This window comes from Mastomys coucha, unplaced genomic scaffold, assembly GCF_008632895.1.
Source record: "Mastomys coucha isolate ucsf_1 unplaced genomic scaffold, UCSF_Mcou_1 pScaffold7, whole genome shotgun sequence".
Lineage (NCBI taxonomy): Eukaryota > Metazoa > Chordata > Mammalia > Rodentia > Muridae > Mastomys > Mastomys coucha.
This window is the reverse complement of record NW_022196913.1, coordinates 45,240,010-45,259,231: the sequence shown is the minus strand read 5'-3', so window position 1 is coordinate 45,259,231 and position 19,222 is coordinate 45,240,010. Positions and strand designations below refer to the sequence as shown.

Genomic DNA, 19,222 nt, shown 5'->3' with positions numbered 1-19,222 from the left:
CCTCCTCCTCCTTCTCCTCCTTTAAATTTCAGTCTTCAAGAATAGCTCTTTATGAGTTAGGAGAGTCAGAATTCTGCTTAAGATTTCCATTCTCTTGGTTACCACATTCTTGGAGTATTGGGGAAGAGAGTGGGATTAAGGGCAGTATGGTATTTAAGGGTATCTTTTTTATACTTCTTTATACTGAATATTCTACTACAACTAAAAAATACAACTGATAACCTTACAGCCATGCACTGAGTTAGTATTTCAGTTTTATTTTTGAAACACACACACACACACACACACACACACACTCACATACATACAAACACACATACACAAAATTACAGTGTCTCAGTTGTCCACTTAATGAGACCTATAATCATCTGGAAGATGGCCCCACTGGCTGGGATCCTGAACTATATAAAGGAGAGCAAGTGAGACCACAATGAGGGAGGTAACCCAGGCCCAGCAAGACAAATGTTGAATGTTCTCTCTCATTGGAAGCTCTTAGCTTCCAATCGAATCTTCAGCTGTGAGTCCATCAGAGCCTGTGGTGATTACAGAAATCAGGAAAGTAAAACAAGGCCATGGCAGAGCTAGGGGAGTTAGGGGGAAATCTCAGGAGATGGCAGGGTACAAGCGATGCAACCAAGAACAAGGAAAAGGGGGGATCTTTAGTGGGGAGGAGAATAAACACAGAGGAAGGTGGGAGAGGGTAAGGAGCAAGAGCAGGACACGAGGCCTGATGAGAAAATAGGAAGAGAGGATATGCTCTCCAGAGAGAGGGAGATAAGTACAGAAGTGGGGAGGGAGGTTACATAACAATAAGGATGTCTGAAAAAGCCACAAGGGATCACACTATTAACTATTTAAAAACAACTACAACAACAATAACAATAACAAACAAACCAGAAATGTTCCCTCCAAGATCCAAAGACCACATAACAAAACCACCAATATCAGCCCTCTTTTGAGTTGTTGGCTGTATAAGCAACCCCCAAAACACGTAACCTATTGCTGTTGCCTTGGCTACCCCCAGAAGTGGACTCTAAGTCTCTATTGCTGAGAACTCCATGCAATTCAGACACAGGGCCTAAAGGCTCCTGAGCTTCAACTGACCTGAATTCCTTCCCATTGAGGACCAGCTTTCATGGTACCAGAACGCATGATACAAACTTCCAAAGGAGGGAAGCAACCAACAGTTCTCTTTAGCTATGATACCTCTGAGCCACAACAGTGAGCAGCATGACACGGTAACCTGAAGAGTGTCTGAGTGATACACATCACTGGGCACTAATCAACAACTCTCTGATCAGACTTAAGATGTGTTCAACAAGAGGGAACCCATGCCTGGTACTGGAAACCTAGCCAAGTACTGAGTTCCTGTGAAGTCATGGTTTTCAGAGGAGAATCTACAACCACTGATCAATTAAACCAGAATAATCCTTATCAGCGACCTATAAACATTTGTCCTTATACCTCAGCAAGGAAACTTCTCTTTGCAACAGACAGAAAAAAACACTATTGAAAACCACAACTGTGGTGGTTTGAAGGTGCTCATTAGCCCATGGGAAGTGGCACTATTAGGAAGTGTGCCCTTGTTGAAGGAAATGTGTCACTTTAGGCATGGACTTTGAGGTCTCAATGCTCTACTCTGATCAGTGTGGAAAGAGACTCCTCTCCTGGATGCCTTCCGACCGAGACGTAGAACTCTCGGGTCCTCCATCCAGCACCATGTCTACCTGAACACTGCCATGCTTCCTCCTGCCATGATGATAATGGACTGAACAGCCAAAACTGTGAGCCAGGCCAATTAAATGTTTTTCTTTGGAAGAGTTGGAAATGTTTCTTTGGAATGGTCTTGGTGTCTCTTCACAGCAATAAAACCCCTAAGACAACCACCAATCAAAGTGCAGAGTTGGGAGTCTAGTCCCAACGAATGCATCTACCAACTACAATGCTTCTCAAAGGCTCGAGGAACACTGTAAAAGAGGGTGAAAAGATTCTAAGAGCCAGGGGACCAGAGAAAGTTTGCTTTGAGATTGTGTCTCCTCATAACTTCAAAAGCTACACCCATGAAGTCTCACCACCATGACTGCACAAACAAAGCTGACACTAAGGGACATGCCAAACTAGACAGGACACCCCCTCCTCCCAAGAAGCTTCAACCACATACAAAGAGAACTACAGGCAGTTGGGTGACGCTGGGGGCAGAATTAGTGGTACACCACTGGAAAGAGTACACCAACTGAGTGCCTAGTGACAAAGGTCAGCCCTGAAAACCTTTGTAACATTATACAGACTAACAGGAATATACATGTGTACTTGAGTGCGCACGCGCGCGCATACACACACACACACACACACACACACACACACACAGAGTTAGTGAAACAAGAGGTCATGAATTTGAAGGAGAGTGGGGAGGGGCACACGGGAGGATTTAAAGAAAGAAAATGGAAGGAAGAAATGTTGTAATATTACAATCTGAAAAATTAAAATAAATAAATAGGAAGTGAGCTGAACCGAAGCACTTCTTCGCTCTTTTTTCTCTGACTGTGGATGGATGCAAAGCTATCTCAGGGTTCTCTTGTACAGTGCTTTTCCCACCGTGGTGGACTGGAACCTCCAAGTGTGAGCCAAATCATCATGGAAAGAGCTCTGTGATGCTTCCAAGCCGTGTAAATTTCCTGTTCCAAGCAATTGTTATGTTCTACACAAACACGTCTTTTTCTGAAACTAAAGAAAATAAAGCTGTCAGTTACCTTCAGTTCCTGTTCCTTTTATGCGGTATGATTTCAGAAGAAACCGCAAGATACCGCAGCCATTTTTTATTCTTTGGGCTGGCGTGGACACACTGTTCTAGTGACTAAGGCGCTGCTGTGTGGTACTGACTCAATAGGGCTTTTAAGAGCCTTAAAGTTCACGTCAATAAGATTCAAGGAAGTCAAAGCAGTCAAAAGAATTTGCCTGGATCTCTGCTCTGTTTTTCTTTGGCGGTATCTACACCTAATTTTACTTTGTGGGTAAGCCATGACACAGGCATCCTTTGGTAGTGAAAACAAGAAAAAACTATTGCTGTTTTTCAATGTCTTCAGAATATAGGGATTTTAGGTCATTTTTGGACTTTCTTTATCTGTGCTAGTCAGTAGGTATTGTGTGCTCATTGTTCTTTTTAAAGATTCTTTTTTAAACATCTATGTATCTATGTATCTATGTATCTATGCATCTATGCATCTATGCATCTATGTATCTATGTATCTATCTATGTATGTATGTATGTATGTATCTATCTATCTATCTATCTATCTATCTATCTATCTATCTATCTATCTATCTATCTATCTATCCATCCATCCATCTAAGCTGTGTGTGGGTATGTGTGGATGGTTGCTCTTGAGCTACTGAGAAGTAGGATGTCAGATGACGACTTTCAGAGGTTTGTTCTCTCCTTCCACACTGGGATCAAACTCAGATAGATAGTTAAGGCAAGGCCCCTGTGATGCCAGAGACAGAACTAAAACTCACCATGGCATTTATACAACACCTCTTCAATAATGATAGCATCCACATCAGTCACTTGTACACGCCGGTCATGAAGTCTGCCAGCGTGGTCAACAAGCCTTTCCTTTTTCATGGCTGCTCTAAAGCTTAGCGCACGCGGTCGGGGAGCGTCTCTTTATAGAAGCTGGCTTTCCTTCTGGTTCTCGGCTGCCTTTTCCCAGTCTCTTGCCGGACAGAAACAGAAGCTGCTGCAGGTCGAGATGTGCCAGTGTCTGCAAAGGATGTGTGCCAGAGAAGGAACTCCATAGCGCTCACTGCAAATGAGTCCATGAAAGCAGGAACCCAGAAACCTGTGTCATAAAGGCTCTGTGGGGCTTCTGAGGTGGACTGACCCCCAGACTACAGGCGCTTCTTGGTAACTGAGTGTTGTGACCACCACCACCACAGAAGACTCACCCTAAGTGTAAACAGAATCTTAGGCTAGTATTGTTTAGCAAACACTGGGAAGAGGGATTTAAAACATGTTTTTCTGGTTCCAAAACCTTCTTTTTCCCACTTGGCTTGAAACAAAAAATGTTTTCTTTAGTCTCACGATTCAAAGAAATCCTTAGTTAAGCTATGTAGGGTATGTTAATATTTACGGATCTATTTTTACTACATTTACTTATTTTGTGTGTGTGTGTTTTGTGTATGTGTGTGTGTGAGAGAGAGCGAGTGAGAGAGCATGTGCAAATATGTCACAGTTCACATATGGAGGTCAGCAGACAGCTTCTAGAAGTTGGTTCTCCCATCACACCTGTCCTGGGGGTCAAATTCAGATCAACAGCCTTTACCCCTTGAGCCATCTCGTTGGACCGTTAACTATGAAATACATATATTTCGGGTAAATACACTATTCAGCCTACCAAACCCTCTTCATAAATATTTATATATTATTTTTTCATTTTAATTTTAGTTAGAATGCTAAATAAGAGAGAATAAAAACAACTAATAGAATGTCAAATCAGTAGATAAGGAAATGTGGCATTTTCACCTGTACATGTTTATACTTTTTCTTACTTGGCCCCCTACCCCTTTACTCTACACTTGCTGGTCCCATCCCTCCCCCCAAGTTGTCCCTCCTCCTCTTTTGAAGTCACATGCACTCTATTACCCTCTCTTGTCCAATAATAATGTAATTATACTTAATAAAATAGATATATTTAAATCTAATTTTTGAAGGGTAAGCAAGATTTTATTAAGAAGTAGAGAATGAGGGGCTGGGTAGAGAGCACAGATGCTTGGGCACAACCCCTCCACTACAGGAGTGCTAGTCATATCTTTTATTGGAGCCCAAGGCTGGAACAATTACAATGATTCTACAAATAGCCAAGAGGTCAACACAGTTGGATTATCCAAAGCTACTGTGACCTATCTAGGGATTTTTCTATCAGCATTTTGACTGTGTTAGATGCTTGAGTCTAGATTATGAAAGACCTGGGAACATTGCAGATACAAATCTTCCCCCATGACAGTCATGAGCCTAACCTGGATTTGTAGCCAGACAAGAGTCTCTGCATGCAGTGGTGGCACATGCCTTTAATCCCAGCATTTGGGAGGCAGAGGCAGGCGGATTTCTGAGTTAGAGGCCAGCCTGGTCTACAAAGTGAGTTCCAGGACAGCCAAGGCTATACAGAGAAAACCTGTCTCAAAAACAAACAAACAAACAAACGAGAGAGAGAGAGAAAGAGAGAGAGAGAGAGAGAGAGAGAGAGAGAGAGAGAGAGAGAGAGACTACAGCCTCTTAATTAAGAAGAAGAACAAGCCAAACGGGTCCACATCACCAATGCAGTATTTTGAAATCATGTTCTCCTTTTATTACATAAATTTGATGTTATCTAGCTATGCAGAAAAAAAATGATATTTTGAAAGTATTCTGTAGATAGAAATTCATGGAATCACAATTTATGAAATCTCTCCTTTAACTGTATTGATTTTATTTCCACATTGAGAAAGCAATGATCTTCTAGACACAAAACCAGACCTGATTGTTTGGAGCTGCTGACTAAAGTCTGTTTCTCTCCTGGGCCATGGGTGCTATAATTCTCAGCCATGAGGACAGTGGACATGAGCGATTGCATCCTCTGGTCTTCTAACAACTACATTCTAGTTTTTTGTTTTGTTTTGTTTGGTTTTGGTTTTGGTTTTCAAGACAGGGTTTCTCTGTGTAGCCCTGGCTGTCCTGGAACTCACTCTGTAGACCAGGCTGGCCTCGAACTCAGAAATCCACCTGCCTCTGCCTCCCAAGTGCTGGGAGTAAAGGCGTGCGCCACCACCGCCCGGCAACAACTACATTCTAAATCTGAGTGGATGCACAGAGAATACAGAACATGCTCTGAGAAGGACTGGGACTGATCCAGCCACGCCCTTTTATAGGCCTCAGTAACCTATATGGAGAGAGCACAATCATTGTCTATGCTATTCAATGCTACACCTGGGGGGATGTTTTAATTTTCTTTTAATTTAAACATTAATTTAATGTTTGGGCATGGTCTTTTTTTAACCTTACACAGTCTTGGTTTCTTTCCTAAGCCAGCATTACAGAGCATTTTCAAATTAAACCAAGAACATCCACTGCATGGAGTAGCCCAGAATGGTAGTACCAGTGGTGGTGACACAGCTGGGTGTGGGAGAAACTCAACGCAGGTGCAGGTATTGGTGATGCTGAAACTCGGCGGAGGCATCGCATGCGTGGCCTACTGATGCCCTGGTCTTGGCATCAAATGCAAACTGCGCCACAGTCCTAGGGTGGCTCTTGAGAACCATATTATCTAACAAAGTCCCCTGTCCCCTCTGCATTCCATCTGGAATTTTGGAGCTTACTAAATGTGCCTCGCTCTCTCTACCTCATTGATAGATACCATTTGTTTGCCTGATTAGAACTGATCACCAAGTGACGTTTCATTCTCACCTCTCCCGAATGAAAACTTATTCCCACAAACAGGGTTTTATGCTATTCCCAATCTTTAACTGACCTTCCTGAAACTCTTATCACCTCTGAATTTTCTGTGAGCACAGTGACACGTCTCAGTGTGCAGCAATGACCGGGAACACAGAGATGGTTGTCGCATCCCTTGCTCTTAGGTGCTCAAGTGCTGAGGAGGTGGGGGTGAGGAGATGTTGACAGGTCAAAGCAGACATGTCAGGTCAAGTAGTGGTTGGAGTACCAAGTTCGAGTCATTTTATACAAAGAGATGGGGGTAGGAGAAGGGGTGGGGCTCAGGGGTGGAGGTCAAGCTGCTGTGAAGGTCATGACCCTGAAGACAATGGGAAACCATCAAAAAGCCTGGAGCAGGAATGGAAAGTATTCACAAGGCTGCCTGACTGCATTTCACACCTACCACCGTGGCACACTGGGATAAAAGTTCCCCTGTCACCAAGCCTCCCAGAACAGAGACTTTAAAATGATTTTAAATAAGTAATTGGCTTTTGAATTTAAAATAGCTCCTCACAGTGTCTGCCTACCACCTATTTAAATAATGACTACATTATGTAGAATTTTGTTCCCAAAAGACAGCAGGGCGCCTAAAACAAAGACTGTTTTTCAGGTTTTAGTTTTTGTTTTTTTACTGGCTTATATTTGTAGTGAGCTTATAAAGCATTTACTTGTGGGGTTTCCTATATGGTATTTTGTTAGTGGTATTAGATAAAAAAAAAAAAATTAAACATCCATGGAAGGAATTTCAAGGTAACACTAAGTTTAGCAGCTGACAGATCACAATCTTCACAATGCCAAACCTTTGAATAGTTTTTCCTTTGTGTGTTTTTTTTAAAGATTTATTTATTTTATGTGTATGAGTACACTGTAGCTGTACAGATGACCGTGAGCCATCATGTGGTTGCTGAGAATTGAACTCAGGACGGCCCCTCTCCCTCTGCCCCGCTTACTCGCTCAGGCGTAATACACTGTAGCTGTCTTCAAATGCACCAGAAGAGGGCGTCAGATCTCGTTATGGGTGATTGGGAGCCATCATATGGCTGCTGGGATCTGAACTCAGTACCTTCAGAAGAGCAGTCAGTGCTCTTACCCACTGAGCCATCTTGCCAGCCCATTCCTTTGTGTTTTTAAAGTTAAGTTCTTGTGTTGAGAATTGAAGCGCAGGCTTTGGGTATGATGAGCAGATACTCTGGTCCCTGAGATATACTACTAGTCCCTATTTTTGAAAGGCAACTATAAAAATGTATTTTAAAGACTTATTTACTTTATGTATATGAATATTGTCTATATGTCCATCTACTTATGCCTTAGAAGAGGTCATCTGATCCCATGAAACTATAGCAATTGATGGTTGTGAGCCATCATGTGAATGCTGGGAACTGACCTCAGAACCTCTGAAAGAGCAGCCAGTGCTTTGAACCATGGAGCCATCTCTCTAGTCTAATCAAACAAATCCGAAGCTTCTCCCCACCACCGGGGCGGGGAGGGTGTGGGAAGCAAAGCAAAACCATGTGAGGGGTTGAGGTGGGAATGACATTAGCTTCACAACAAAACCACAAACAATGTTCATCCATCAGCTCTGCAAACTTTAATACTTTGGAGTTGTGTCTTCTGGCTTCTGGGTGCACCTTTAGCACATAGGACAGTGCTTGGCACAGTGAAGAACTAAAGGAACTGTTGACGCCTGAAAACATGGAGTCAATATAGCTCAGGCCAGTGAGACTGCTCAGCAGGTAAAGGAGCTTGCTGCCAACCAAGCCTGACAACTTCTGTTCCATCCCCCATCCCACCCCCAGAGAACTAAAGCCTGTCTCCTGACGTGCAGCAGAACGTGCTTGCTCTCAAACACTACAATTAAAAGATAAAGGAAGGGAACTCATTACTTGTAAAGATTTCTTTTCCATTCTAGGTGAGAGTGATGGCCACAAGCCACCTCATTTTCTCTCCTCTTTACAAAGATCTCCTGGAGCCAGCATGTAGCCCAGTTGGCCAGAGTGCCTTTCTACCATGCACAAAGCCCTGGGTTCTGATCCCTAGGAACTCATAAAGCAAGCACAAAATCAGAAGCCTGCAGCCCCAGCCTCTGAGGTAGAGGAAGAAGAACCTAAACTCCGAGGTCATCCTCAGGCCATCTTGTACTAAATAAAATCCTCTCTAAATAAAAACAGAAGGGGGGGGGAGAGGAAGAGAGAGGAGGACAGAAGAGAGGGTGAGGTGGGAGAGAGAGGGAGGGGAGAGGGAGAAGGAGAGAGGGAGAGGTTTCTGTATTTATTACTGAGAGCATCCTACAAATGCAGAGCATAGTGACAAAACAAAAAATCCTTCTCCCTAAAGAGCATTCACTGTGTGGATAGTGCTGACCCAGCCAGCTTGGTGCAGTTAAACGATAGTGACTCGCTACAGCTTAAGTCAATCATTTCCTGTGAAATTCCTCATAGATCCACTTCCTGGCTTCCAATATCTCCTTTCAGAATCATGACCAGTTTGATGGCATTTTCATCTACTGTGGGGGTTAGGGTAGAGATAAGGGGTGGATCATCAGGGAGGGGAAGAGACAGAATTGGACAACTTTGCTCCTGTTTCTTGATTCTCAAAGTCTTGTAAGAGTGAAACATGAGGTCAGGACACACACCACAGTGATGGGGAAGTGACACATGACAGAAGGACAAGCTCCATCTCTCTTATTGTCACAGGGATTATGCAATGCATAGTATCTTGGCCCAGTTGCTGGACCCACTTCCACGCCCTGAGAATGTTCACTGAGGGGACACTCCCCATGTCTGCTGGCAGGCTTAGAGAAGAGGAGCCAGAGCAAGGCCTATTAGCGATGGGGACACCAGGAAACTGGCACAGTAGTCTGTAGGGACTGGTGATACTTAATTCCAAAAAGGATACCTTATGACTCTAGTTAACACAGTGACCCTGACACCTGACAAGCTTCTTGTGTTTGCTGTCTTCCAACACACACACACACACACACACACACACACACACACACACACACTTGCTAACCTTATTTCCAGGTCAGACAGCTTACTTCCATAATCCTCCTCATTTTCCCTAATCCTTTGTCCTTTCTGGTAGAAGATTTCTTTCTGATATGCAGCAAAGAAGAAAGGATTTATTATTCCTTCTTTTTTCCTGCAGCAACAGAAACAGTTGAAACTCCACGCTCCTTCCATCTAGGGCCAGATCCCAGCTTAACCTGGGACCAAGGGTCCATTCCCGAGCACACAGAGATAAGGAAGACAAACCCTAACATCTGGTACAAACTGTACAATGAAAACAATCCCAGAGGCCACGTGCAGAACATTTCCATGTGTTCCAAACAGAAATTGGTCCGACTGGCATGAAGTTCAGCAGGTATAGGTCTTGCTGCCTGATAGCACAGGCCTAATGCTATGAGTTCAATCCATGGAAGGAACTCCATAAAGCTGTCCTCTGATCTCCATATGTGGGCCTCCATACATACATCATAAGCAGGCACACAATACAGCTCTTTAAAAAAAAGAAATGGGTGGAACAGAGTTACTAAGGCACCATAATGAATGTCGCTTACTCCTCCTCCTCCTGGGAATTTTTGTGACCTGAAATCTTTGTGATCTTTGTGGCATCTCTGAAATAAACTCTCATAGGACAGTCTATGTATCTGTCCTCAGCCACCAAGCCTGTCCACTTTCTGCCTCACAGGCGAGTTCTGTGATCACCCTTCTAGTTCAGCTATTAGGAATGCAGAATTATCAGAGATCTAAATTTGTCTAACTGCGTGGAGCCCACTTTTAGATATGAAGGTAGCTTCCAACAGCATGCAAGAGCATGCCAAAGACAAGGCTGCCACTCAGAAAGAGCCAGCAACTATTCCAGAATGGCAAGCATAGAGACATCTTTACCTAGAACTGACACCCACAAGCCACATGGTGCAATACTGGAAACCAGCATACTGGGACATTCCCATTGCAGCTCGCACAACTTATGGGAAGCGATTTTGAAAAGCAGCCCAGGTTTGAATCAAAGAGGGAGTTTGTTACTATCATCCACCTGCAGCCTCGCAGTATACCCTGGCCTCATTTCCATGTCACCATAAACCATCAAAAAGACTTCCCCCAAGTCTGTAAACAGGAATTGCAAATAAGAAATTACTGCAACCTGAAAGTTGAGGATTCTATTATGTCTCCCGTGCGTCAGTTTCTACTGTCAGTTTCTACTCCGTTACCCATTCCTCTAGGCAACAAAGTCTCTGCGCTAGGTTTGTTCAACAGAGATTAATTGAGACCTGAGTACCAGAGTGAATCAGAAGGCTGCCTTTGTGAACATCTAAAGAGATTTCCGAAGTGCCAGAAAGCAGCCCCACCCACAATGTTGCATGAACATTTTGGGTGCTCAGCGACTAACGCCGTCATATGTTCTAGAATGACTAATTTTTTTAAAGTCTATCTCCCAGCCTTGAGGGCTTCAGTCCTTATCAAGGACTATGACCAGTGTTAATTACACAGATGTGCTGAAAACCCGACAGCTTGCCCAGTTCCTGGGATACTCCTTAGGTCACTGCTTGTTGTTGGATATTTATAAGACCACAGGGGCAGCACAGAACTGTCAATAAAAGCATGCACACTCATCATTTTCAAGGACCTAAACTTTTTTTCAAGTAATTTCAATGAGTCAGTTCTCGGAACTCAGTAAGAGTTCTGAGCAACGGGGCCACTGAAATGAATGGGCAGATAAATGCCCTTGCCACCCAGCCTGACATGCTTTCGAGCACTGGCACCAATGTGGTGGAAGAAGAGAATGATTTCCACGAGCTGTCCTGACCTCCACACACACCTGCAGTCTAAAAAGAAAGAATAAGTATGCAATTTAAAGAAGAATCGTCAACGACTATTTGGCACTGACCTGGAATCCTATTGAGTGTCACCCAAAAATGTTCATCAGGGCTATAGGTATCTTTAGACCACTCTAAGAGAGCAATGGCCCTTTCGTCATTCAGGGTAAAGTTGACAAAGTCCCAGGTGAGGGCCACATAGGCTGTGCCAAAGTAGATGATCAGTTGGTGTGGAGGCGGAGTCTTTAATTTATCTGTTTTTTGCACAAAATATCCGCCTCTGCCTTTACGTTCTTGGTGCACGTATTTAGTCCGTCCAACTGCATGCTCAGGAGGCAGCACTCCCGGAGTTATGTTTTTCCCCTTAAATCTTTTCAGATAGGTAACTATTTCCTTGTTGGTTTTCAAAGGGAAGTCCTGCCCGCAGGTGTTGAGGACATATTTCCAGGGGACCTTGGAGGCCACCAGATCTTTCATGCAGTTCAGATCAGCCTGGAGCCGGGAGAAGCCACCATAGACCACCCGTTCCATCTTAGAGGCCAGGAAGGCATTGGGGAAACAGCTCACTAACCGCCGCACCGCTTCTTTGAAGGTCTCTGTCGCCTTACTATCCACGTGCACGCAGTAGACATTCTGGGGCATGTAAATGGCTCTGAAGAGTCTCTCGAAAGTGTTGAAGTCTTTATGGATCACCATGATGTAGGCCAGGGGAAAGGCAGCCTCTTCTTCCGACAGGGGACTGGTAATATAGTGGCTCTGGATCTGGTACTGAGGACAGGAGAGTCTTTCTAAAGGATGTGGTAATGTGTCCCCCGTCACGAAGAGCGTATGATTTTGCAAGCCGTAATCACAGGCGATGACAGACGTCCTTTCGCTGGAGCTGTTGAGCCGCTGGTAGAGGTTGGGCAGGCTTAGCTGGCTGTGATAAAAAACCACAAAAATCACCACGCTGAGCGCACTGAAAGCGAAAACTTTCCTGCGTAGGCTCATTATTTTCAGTTCCAGGTGGGAAGAATTATCACCGGAGACTGAGAAGTGACCACAGTTCTGAAAGGCCAGGCGCGAGAGGCGGATCTGGCTCCTCCAGTTTCGCCGGCTTCTCCCGCACAGATGCGGGCTTGAGCTCTCCGGTTCTCAAGGCGTGGGTCTCCAGTGTGTCTGAGACTGGCCCATCCTCCGGGACCGGCTGGAGTTGGGCAGCTTTCCCAAGGCTCATTCGCATCTGAAACTAGAAGCCCCTAGGAGCCGAATCCCGGCGGGCAGGAGCTCAGCCCCGCCCAGCTAGGGAAACCTCTTCGTTTGCATACGAAAAGCTAGAGGTGCCTCCAGCCGGCTGCTTTCAGGGACAGAGTGACGAGACCTGGAACCGACTACTTCAAGCGTCAGCCCCACCCACCTCCCCTCCGTCAGACTAAGCTGCTCTTTTCCCTCATCTCCTAGAAGAGGTGGATCAGTTTTTCTGGCCTCACTTTGTGGGAGAGTATAGCGCAACAGCTCCTCCGTGTTTCTCTTCTTTCTTTCTCATTGTTTATTTTTTCATTTCAGTGTTATCTCCGCCCCTGGGCAGAGACATAGATACGGGGAAAGGGCATTACAACACGTCTAAATAGATAATCACCAGAAAGGAAAAAAAAAAAAAAAAAAACCTTTGCGGTGAGGTCTGCTGGACTAAATCATTCAGATGTGTTGTGCCTACTCAGACTATGAGAAGAGGGAACTAAAAATCAAACCGTGGGACACCTGGACAAGGAGATTTCTCAAACTAGAGGGTCGGAGCTGAGGACATGCAAGGGAGTAAACACACCTTTGTTTGCATGCTATGTCGAAATGTGATAGCCATTGGTTTCCGTTTCACACAGAGAGCTTCAGATGTCTAGAACTGTCAACACAGTATTATTTGCAATATTTGAGCACCTAGCTACTTAGTCCTTTAACATTAAGATGCCATCAAATTTGTGGTCCTTCTATAAAACTTCTGGCTTCTCTAGTCTCTTTCCCATACACTCAACTCTCCCTCTTCCGGGATTCTGAAGAAAGAACAAATGTTTCTGGGCCGTTGTAAAATTCCTGGAAGTATCAGTCATTGTGACTCAGGGAAACCAGGAAGAGCAGGTCTGGTTACAAGGCTTGGAATTCTCTTAGATTACCTGTGCACCCCGTGGCCAGACAGCTCACAGAGAATTCGGAGGGCTTTGGGGGGGGGGGGGAGGAAGGCTGGCCCCATTGCTAGGTTTCTAGACGGAATGCATCTAGAGACTTTGGCATCTGCTCAAGTCAAGAAAATGCTGGGTGCCTAAGTCACTCCCTTCCTGCCCCATTTTGCACTCTTCGACATTCATTGTAGCTACCCTCAAGATTGATTTGGAATAGTCGAGATAGATCTGGAATGCTGACAAACAGGGACCTCTGAGATCACCAAACATAATTTCTTTGATTTACAGGTGAGGAAATCTACAATGGTCTTTTCATGGCCACTCAACAGTCCACGGTGCCCACATCCAGATGTGGAAGCCAGTCTTCTCTCTAACTCCTAAACTCGAACACGGACTGGGGAGAAATTCCTTGCCTCTGAAAACAACAGGTCCTCCCTCTATGAGATGGCAGATAAAAAGGCCTAGCTGCAGCACCTATTTCACAAGGTTGTCCAAACGATCAAATGAGACTGCTCCTGCTCACCCCTTAGAAGGAAGCTGGCCACTGGCTGAGTCTGAATTCAGGAAGTACTGCTTCTGCTATGCTTTCTCCTCTTTTGAAAAATAGCCTGCATTCCTGATCCTGCTAATGAACAGATAACTTGATTTCTGCTCTTTTTATTTTCCAAACAGAGTTTCTCTGTGTAGTCTGAGCTGTCTTGTAACTCATTCTGTTGACCAGGCTGGCTTTGAACTCAGAGATCCACCTGCCTCTGCCACCCCAGTGCTGGGATTAAAGACTTGTGTTAGGGGAGTAAGAAACTGAATAAGACTTCCTGTCTTATAGAAGCTACTCAGTCTGGATATGACGGGAAATACGCACTGCCTATAATGTGATAAATCCAATCTGAGGCTAAAAGTGTTCTTCACCACTGCCTGGCTTGATTTCTGTTCTTAATAATGTAAAAGAACACATTTACCTTAAGGCTTTTAATTGGGCTATTGAATCCGCAGAACTCACTAGAACTCAAGCATTACTCTTAACAGGGTGTGGCAGTGCAAACCTGTAACCACAGCCCTTGAGAGGCTGAGACAGGAAGATTGTAAATTCCAAGCTCTAGGCTAGCCCACGCTATAAATGAGATCCTTTTCTCAGAAAAACAATCAAGCTAGGTATGGTGTTGAAAACCTTTCATCTCAGAACTCCAGAGGCAGAGGCAGGCAGATCCCTGTGAGTTTGAGGCCAACCTGGGTTACATAGAAAGTTTGAGGACAGTTGAGGCTACATAGAGAAAGCTTGTCTCAAGCAAGCAAACAATCACACAAAAACAACTAAACAAAACTCCTTTTCTTCCTTTATCACTGACAGACACACACACACACACACACACACAAATGCACACATGCACACACACACACACACACACACACACAGCTATATAAGGGGAACACCTGAACAGACCATTCTGCTGGCTTCATTCCTTTACGGAAAGTACAGCCTTGGCTACGCTGTAGCTAATGGCAAAGGGGAAGTTAGAGGTTCCAATTTTGTTCCTTTCCTTTGTCTCAACCTGATCTTACACAGGGAGTGCTGATGGATGCCAAAGTAAAGTGAATTCAAGAATTTGGGGGTGGAGGTAGAGTGGAAGCTGGGGTGTTGCCACATGATTTATGGTTTAAAGCCATGGTAAACTCCCCGGCCCTGCGCGCCAAACCAAAACCATACTTCAACAACCACTTCTCACTTCTGCAGTTTGCCCTGGCATGTCTGCCCAGCTCTGATGGACTGAGAGGAATCTGTGATATCTTTTTATTGGCTAGCCTAAGGAGGTTTGTTTTGCCTGACCTCCATGGTAACCAACCAGGTTTTCTTCTTCTTCTTCTTCTTCTTCTTCTTCTTCTTCTTCTTCTTCTTCTTCTTCTTCTTCTTCTTCTTCTTCTTCTTCTCCTTCTCCTTCTAGCAAATGATTGGGAAAGTGGAGCTATTAACTTCCAAGAAGGACATTATTTCTGCTCTGTTTACTCTAGTTGGATATAACTACTAAAAAACTGTCCTCACGTGAGCATTTTGTATCCTGCCTCTCTGTGGCTCAGGATAACCTCTATGGTCACAAAGACACAGAAGAAGGATAACAAACTGCGCCCATGGTTGGGTCTACCCACCAACAAAGAACTGAGCAGTCATAGCCTGAGAGGTGTGACCAAAAGGACTTCTCATTAATCTCATGGGGATTTTAGTTAAGGAAGGCAGAACACGATTGAGACTCTGGGTGTGGTCCTCGGCTACAGAACCAAGGAAATGTTTATTTATTAACTGATGTAATATTTGCATATGCACAGCACAGTATTGTTACTCAGTATATCTCCATGTTACATCACAGTATCTTACATTGCTCAACAGTCATCATTTCTGTTAGGAGCCCTCTCTCTCCCTGCTGGCTACTTTGAAGGGTAGAATTAATTGTGCTTGATCATGGCTGCCCTACCGTTACCATACAACACAAGCATCCTTCCCAGCCAGACTCTACTCAGGCACAGGTTGAATCCTGAGTTGACCTTGTTCAAGTTCACTCTATCCTGTTCTGTACGGGAGGCTTCAGTTTCGTCTGTCCAGCAACTGCTAACTCTTCCACTGGAAAAGTCAGAAAGAAAGCGGGAAATTATTCAGCGAGCAAAATAGTAATCAGGAGTTATGGGTAGGCCTGTGCTCTCCTGTGTACGGGGGTGTGAGAGAGCATAGTGCTGGTGGAGCCAGGAAGGCAAGGCAGTGAGCTGGCAGATATGACTACCACCAGGCCAAGTTATGTTGACATTGGAGGAGGAGGTTAAGAATCTTCACTACCTCCTCCACAGAGCAAGCAGCTCACCAGCCATGCTAGCAACTGACACCACAAGGAACCAGGGGCCTTGTACTGGAGCGGCTCAGGCACTTTCAAAACTTTATCAGATAATTAATAGATTTTAAAATCAAAGTAAACACACACACACATGCATGTACACTCGCACACATGCACACGTGAGCACACACGCACCTGTACTTGGTCCTCTAGATGGCAGTTTTACCATGTTCTACCTATGCATCAAAACTCAGGCAGTGTTAGTGTCTTTGGAAGTGGGCCTTATGATTAAGGCTGTGCATATCATCTCTTGCATATCATCACAACAAACATTCTCAAAGCCAAGCAGGGCTGTGAGACTGGCTGATAGCCAGCTATTATGAGCAACAGGCCCAAGAATGAAACAAGTTCAATTTCAGACTCACTTTAGACCATTTGTATTCTAAAGAGCCACCAAGGCATGGCTCAGAACCATCTATTTATTTAAGCTCTGTTTATATAAGCCAACACTGGTTTTGAATTCACCTATGTAACCCAGGCTGTCTTTAAACTCAGCAATCTTTCTGACTCAGCCTCCCTGTAGAAATTAAGCAAAACGGAGATACCTCATAAAAATACCAGAACGCAAGGAAGTCCACTTATCCTTAAGACAAAGGGTTTTAGAGGAGTTTACAGAGCAAACACCCATCCCCAAGGAATGCATGTTTCCAGGAGACATCTCCTGGAGGGAGGATTCCCCCCACCCCTCCTGTGCATCACAGGTATCTAATCCTCACCTAGAGGAGAAAGGTCAATAGGAACTAAAGAACAATGAAGAAGATAAAGTGTAACCAGCCATGTTGTAAACTGTAACTAGCCCATGTTGTAAGCTGTAAAACTCTGTTCTGAAATGGTATAAAAACTTAGAGCTTTGTTTCCTTGGGGTCGCTCTGGTCCCGAATACAGAGTGACCCTAGTATACTAGTTTCAATTAAAAAATTAACATCGTGTTATTGCAGCGGTCTCCTTCCTGATTCTTCGAGAGTGGGGTACCCATGCCGAATATAACATCCCGAGACCTAAGATTACACTTGTGTCTGGCTTCCAAGTCTCCTTACAATGCCCATCTTGCTACTTTGTAAGACCAACATCCCAAGTCTTTACAAAGACAGGGAAATTTCTATCTGGGAAGGGACTTGGAAACCATGAAGCTCAATGCAAGCAGGTCTGGATCAACACTAGATGTTCCTCTAAAAAGAGTCAGAGTGCAAAGGCTAAAACAGAAATACAAACAAACACAAGATTCTGCACATTTTGTTTGAAAAAGCAGTTCTCTTCTTTCCTGAGAAAACAACAGCAGATGCTCCTGGGACCTACTCTTGAAAAGTCACAGAGTCTTCAGCAGTAGCCTCAGGGGACCATGGTGACTTCCTTGGACTGTGGAGGCTGCCTAGGGACAAGCCACAGGGATCATAAAGGCAAAGGTGAAGAAAAGGAATGGATTCCCATCATCAAGCTGGGATGCTAAGTTCCAAGGATGTAAAGAACACATCCCTGGAGGAGACCAGTCTTTTCTCGCCACTCATCAGAGAGTCTTAACGTTATTGGCTTTTTCCGGTGGGCACCCTTCAAGGATAAGGTTTGAAGATGAAGCTGGAGTGGAGGCAAACCCAAACCAGCCATTAGACTAGGTTCAAGACTTTGTCACCATTGGAAACTAAAGTGGTCGTGGTGGCCTGGATATTAAATACTCTACCTCAGCCAACATCTCCACTGGTCCTATGCAGACAGGCTGCAAAGATGGCAAGATCATTAGGTCCCATCCCATCCTATGACAGGTGACAGACCTCTGGGCTGCTTCTCCCCCTTGTCTTCTGTGTCCAAGAAGCTGATGCTGATGGCTGGTTTTAATGGCTGATCTACTTCAGCAGGGCTATACAGACACCTGGGTGACTTCACCAAGAACATTTATTTCTGAGGCTATCTCCAAGACATGTAGTCAAACTGACTCCTGACCTCTGGAAAGACCATCCTGCGTTCATCAAATCTCCCTATCAGGAATTCGTTGACCATCTTCATCTTCTGAAAGCCCATCAGAGTCCCTGTGCCCAGGGCTTAGGATCCACATACATTTTTTTGTTGCTGCTGCAGTTTTGTTTCTAAGACAGAGTCTCCTGCATCCCAGGTTGTCCTTGAACTAAGTAGCTAAGGATGCATTTCTATTTTTGATCCTTTTGCCTATATTTTCTAAGGGCTAGGATTACAGGCATGAGCCAACTTTGCCAGGCAAGTACTCTACCAACTGAGCTATATTCCCCAGGACCTCTTTAGATACTTATAGAAGAAAAATCAAGTGAGTTAAGCTTGTTTTCTAACCACCACCGCCACCACCACCACCAACAACAACAACAGCAAAACCCCACAATTTTGAAATATATCTAATAAATTTTGGGGTAGTGCTGAGCAATGAATGGCAGGCAGCATGCCAGGGAAACAGCCTATCACTGAGCTCCTCCTCAGCCCTGCTGTATTTTTTAACTAATCATTTTGTGCTTAAGAGAGTAAGGCTTGGGCTGGAGAGATCCTCAGTGGTTAAGAACACTGACTGCTCTTCCAGAGGTCCCGAGTTCAATTCCCAGCAACCACATGGTGGCTCACAACCATCTGTAATGGGATCCGATACCCTCTTCCAGTGTGTCTGAAGACAGCTACAGAAATCTTTTAAGAGAGAGAGAGAAAGAGGGAGAAGGAGACAGAGGGAGGGAGGGAGGGAGAGACAGAGAGAGAGAGAGAGAGAGAGAGAGAGAGAGAGAGGCTTATGTTATCTAGAAAACTCACAATAGTAATCAAACATTTTCTTCAAAAATTCCAGGTAAATACGCCCATCATACCATATCAGTTAGCAATGTCCTTTCTAAAAGGGCCAGGGAGTAGATGTTTTAAGCTTGTGGATAACTCATTCATTCTCATTCTCTCTCTCTCTCTCTCT

General features: G+C 44.5%; 1 protein-coding gene across 4 annotated transcripts in view; it reads right to left on the bottom strand.

Annotated features, from left to right (window-relative positions):
- LOC116081738 (N-acetyllactosaminide beta-1,6-N-acetylglucosaminyl-transferase) overlaps nt 1–19,222 on the bottom strand; it is a 103,191-nt gene that overhangs the window by 28,399 nt on the left and 55,570 nt on the right. Inside the window, exon 1 of one of the 4 annotated variants that reach the window (XM_031358386.1) lies at nt 11,357–12,823. The exons of 2 other annotated variants lie outside the window; for them this stretch is intronic. In XM_031358386.1, the coding sequence (XP_031214246.1) occupies nt 11,357–12,275 (919 nt within the window). In that variant the 5' untranslated portion in view covers nt 12,276–12,823. Of the gene's footprint in view, nt 1–11,356; nt 12,824–15,688; nt 16,050–19,222 lie in introns of those variants that run through there. One more of the 4 variants, XM_031358390.1, reaches the window with a different exon arrangement.